This window comes from Lucilia cuprina, chromosome 2, assembly GCF_022045245.1.
Source record: "Lucilia cuprina isolate Lc7/37 chromosome 2, ASM2204524v1, whole genome shotgun sequence".
Classification (NCBI taxonomy): Eukaryota; Metazoa; Arthropoda; class Insecta; order Diptera; family Calliphoridae; genus Lucilia; species Lucilia cuprina.
In genome coordinates this window covers 78,076-82,720 of record NC_060950.1, presented here as the reverse complement: position 1 = coordinate 82,720, position 4,645 = coordinate 78,076, and the positions used below count along the sequence as shown (strand labels likewise).

At 29.3% G+C, this 4,645-nt stretch overlaps 1 protein-coding gene across 1 annotated transcript; it reads right to left on the bottom strand.

The window, feature by feature from the left end:
• Positions 1 to 2,597: 2,597 nt before the first annotated feature.
• Positions 2,598 to 4,014, bottom strand: LOC111679951 (fork head domain transcription factor slp1). The gene has a single exon (XM_023441555.2). It carries the CDS (start codon positions 3,889 to 3,891, stop codon positions 2,956 to 2,958), a length of 936 nt encoding a protein of 311 aa, XP_023297323.2. The 5' UTR covers positions 3,892 to 4,014; the 3' UTR covers positions 2,598 to 2,955.
• Between the last annotated feature and the right edge of the window lie 631 nt (positions 4,015 to 4,645).

The following is a 4,645-nucleotide window of genomic DNA, read 5'->3' as shown; positions in this document are numbered from 1 at the left end:
TTATCTATAAACATTATTTATGAATGTATATTTGCTTTTTAATCTATAATATTGAAATAATAAATAATTTAGTTGAAATATTTTTTTCTTGTACCATACGAAAATTTACAACATTGCAAAAAGAACTTTCAAAAAAGCAAGAAAGAAGTAGAATTTTTTAAATGGAAGTACTGAAAAGAATATAGATAAATAAATTACACAATTTATCAAACAATACACCAGCAATTTTAAACAAAATAGATTATTTTCGCTTCTTTGGAAGTCAAAAAATCCATATATCTTTTAAATATGTTCAGAAATAAATAATTTTTCATGTACTTATTATGAAACTTGGACAGCATCACAAGGAACCAGAGTATAATTTGATAAAAATTCAATGACGTCCTTGATTATTCTTGTATATTATTAAAGGATAAAACAATGAAAACATATTTCGCTATTTTTAAACAAAAAATTCCACTTATTTTTAAATAATAGGACTGGACAATTTCAACTAGACACAGAAAAAAATATGAACAAGTTTGTTTTCAACAATCGTTTGCTTAAATATAATTTAGATTTTTATAAATATTTTTGTTTGGGTTTATAGCGTATTTGTTTGATTTTCACATGGAAGGAAAATATTTTCTAACAAATACTTTATTAAAATAAATTTAATTTTCAGTAAATATTTTTACTGATCCAATAAATGTTTTTGTTTGACTTTTATTTTTTGTCAGCAATTGAAATACAACAATAAAAAAGTTTTGGAATAAAAAAAGCTTTGGAATTGATATAATTCTTTTTTGGTTTATAATATTTAATGTATAAGTGTTTCAGTTTTTACAGTACAAAATAATAGTATTTAGAATATAAAATAAAATTGTTGTTAAAGAATTAGTAAATTTTTTTAAATTCAATATATATATTTTAACAAAATGTTTATAAATTCAATAAGAAATATTGTGCATTATTATTGTCAAAATACATTAAGTAATTTATCTGCTTCAGATAAAAGATTTGATTGAATTTCATAATTCTATATTAACAGAAATTCTGATTTGTAACAAATCAAATAATATTTCTTTATGCAATTACTTACATTGAGAAATAAAAATCAAATAAATACACATTACGTTCTTTTGCAAAAATTAATAAAAAAGGCATCATAAACAAAACGGCGCCTTAATATTAGGGTAATCGATTATTCGACATTTTCCAAAAACCGGTTTTCGAATAGTTAACATTTGAAAAAAATCCGGTTGATATTTTTAAAATTAAAAAAACTGGTTAACCGGTTTTTTATTATAAATAACAAAATCTATTTTATTTAAAAAAATAAAATACGTTTATGTTTAAATTTAATGGCTCGTACTGATTTTTAACAATTTTACAATATTTTTAAAAATACAATCCCAGCTATTTCTAAAATCCCTGTTTAGACAATTTTCATAGGCATTCCAACACATCAGTAATATTTTGGACGGAATTTATTTATTCTAACTGGAATATAATCTCAAGATTGAGTTTCATAATTACACAATAAATTTTACAAATAAAATTTATTAATCAATTAGGAAAATCTCAAAAACTGTAGTTCCTGGACTCCAATGTTTTTAAATTTATACGGTCTGTATTATTATTTTCTACAAAATTTAATTAATCTAATTTTCATATACAAACAAATAAAAGTATTCGAAACCGGCTTTTAAAAATTAAAAACCCGGGCTATTTGATATTCGAAAAATCAACATTTAGACAAAACAGTTTTAAAACTCGAGTCGAACACCCTACTTAATATACATAATAAATCCACATGTATTTATTTTTTATTTTCCAATATAACGACATTAGGGATAGAATAAGAATTACAAACGACCGAATAAAAATGTTACATTTTACATCTAATACCTGATCAAATTTAAACAAATGATGTACTGCTCTTTTTTGTATTAATTCTTTGTATAAAGTTGGTTTAAACAAGCGATAAAAAAATTAACGAAGTATTAAATAAACGCCTTTATTATAGGAAAAAAAGTAAAAAATAGCATTGTTTTCTAGCAACTGAAATCATAGTATAAATACCTGCAACTGCTTGATTTCTAAGATCCTGTGGTGCCAATGAAAAACATGTTTATTTAAGTATAGATTTCAACTTGAGCTACATGAATCATAACGATACTTAGTTAAAATGATCAAAAGAAAGAGAAAAACAAACGGGTATATGAAAGAAGAATGAAAACACTACTGCTGTGAGAGTGAACCTTAAAGATTTGTATTTGTTGTATCTTTAGGATTACATTTGTCACAACATATGTTTTTTTTCTTGTTCCCTACTCAGTATTTTATGAATGTTGAAACGTATTTGTTACTGGGGGTTCAAATGATCATGCCGACAAACGTGTGGACCATAATTAAGACATTTTCAGGCATTATTAGCGTAAGAACAACACTTTTTCAAATACAAGCACACTATTACTACTGACTGCCGCTATCTGTATTTGACATATCAATTTTTCGGTTTTAACAACAATGCCGTCGCTTTTGACAAATGAATTTAAGATTAAAAAAAGAAACCTATTTTGATTAAGAAAAAAAACGATAAATTTACTATTTTTTCTTTAAGAAATTGTGTTTTTATTTTATTGTTATTTAAAATTTTTTTTAAGAGAAAACGATAAATTTACAAATTTTTTCTTTTTGTTTTTGCTTATAAGACAAGTTTTTTTTAATTTTTAAGGCCTGCCTTTTGTTGAAATGCTGTCCAAGCATTGAATGAGTTGAATTGTCCAAATTCTCTCAACTGAATATTTGTAAAACCAGTAGTTGATTCAGTTCTCTGTGGAGAGAGCATCGCAAGCCCCCTTCTTTTACTGTCCAATTCATTGGAAGCCAAAGTCCTTTTCATTCTTTAAACGGATTTACGTTTAAGAGTTGATGCAAAAAACGCTAAGCGTAACTTTTGGTTTACTACATCTAACTAGCTGGGAATTTTCCTAAAAGTTGCATGCGGTGGAAAAGCTCAGCAGTCATGGGTAAACCAGAGGGATACATGTTAGAGGTGGACATACTCATTTGGTTGAACACGGGCATTTGATGATTTGGAGCTGATGGATAGGCTGCTGGAGCATATGCGGCATTCATGCGTTGATAAATGGCAGCAGCGGCGGCAGCATTGGCATAACTTGGATTAAAAGGCATGGCTTGGGCATAGGGGGATGTAGTAGGAGCGTAGCGTCCCATCATAGGAGAGAAAATAGCTTGTCTGTATGCAGCCAAACGAGCGCGGTTCGCTCCAGGATTCTTTCTGCGTAATTTACCGGTGGTTTCACCAATGAATACCTCTTCAGCACTGGGGTCCAAGATCCAGTAGTTGCCCTTGCCAGGATCATCGTAACTGCGTGGAATTTTTGTAAAGCATTTGTTCAAACTTAAATTATGACGGATTGAATTTTGCCAGCCTCGCTTATTCATCTTAAAGTAGGGGAAACGATTGATCAAATATTGATAAATGCCATTCAAAGTCAACCGTTGTTCGGGACTGTCTTGTATGGCCATCATGATCAATGCATTATAGCTGTAGGTGGGCTTCTTATCATCACCTTCGCCTTCGGATTTTCCCTTATCTTCGTCGCTGTCACAACTCTGATCATCTTCCAATTTATCTTCACCGGAGGATAGAGAGTCGGCAGCACTGCTCATTGGGGTACTGGTACGGCTGGGGCTATCAAATTCTTCCGATAGTTCGCCATCAGAAACATACAATGATTTTGTATCGGGTTCTTGTTTGATGACAGTCAAAGCTGTTGGCATCTCAAATTGTTGTTTATTGTGTTGTGATGAATTTTTGGATAAAATAGCATCGATGGAGAAATTGCTTTTGAATTCCATATTGTTAACACTTTTTACCATTGTCTTATTTTCTCAGAGTGTATAAATTGTTTTTTGTTTCTTTTAAAATTGTTATAAATATTTTTCTTCTGTTATATGTTATGTTTTTGAAAATGTATATTTTACCACAAGAGATGTTTATTTTACAAAGCACAAGTGAATACTGTTGTGTACTATTCAGAGAGCTAGCTATTTATACCCCTGAAATTCATGATCCCTCTCAGCAGGGCAAATCTACACAACAAAAACACATAAGAGAGATGCAATCCACTTTGAGAACGAGAGCAACAACCACCAAAATGCATAAAGTAACGTATCGATAAGATAGTGTATCTGTGTACCTGTGTTTTGGTTGTGTAGAAAAATAACTCCGCCTCTGTGTATGTTTTCATAATATTAGTTGTTGTGTTTATTAATATTTCCTGCCCGATATTCTCTTCTTATGTTTGTTTAACGTATAGCATCCAAAATATTTATACTGAAATATGTATAAGCATATGTATATACATAGATTTGTATGTACATATGTATGTGTATACTTCTGTCTGTATAGTAAAAACAATAATTGTTTAATATTGCGCATGTGTGTTTAATTAAAAGTCGACCGATTCTTGTTGGAGAATTTGTAGATTTTATTGGGTTGTTGTTTTGTTATGTCAATATTTATTTTGGATTTCATTGCATCGGCGTCAAAATATCTATTAATGTTAATCTAAACAGGGTTGTTTTGTATGCGACCCTATTATAATCACTGCCTGACAAGCTTTTATTAAAT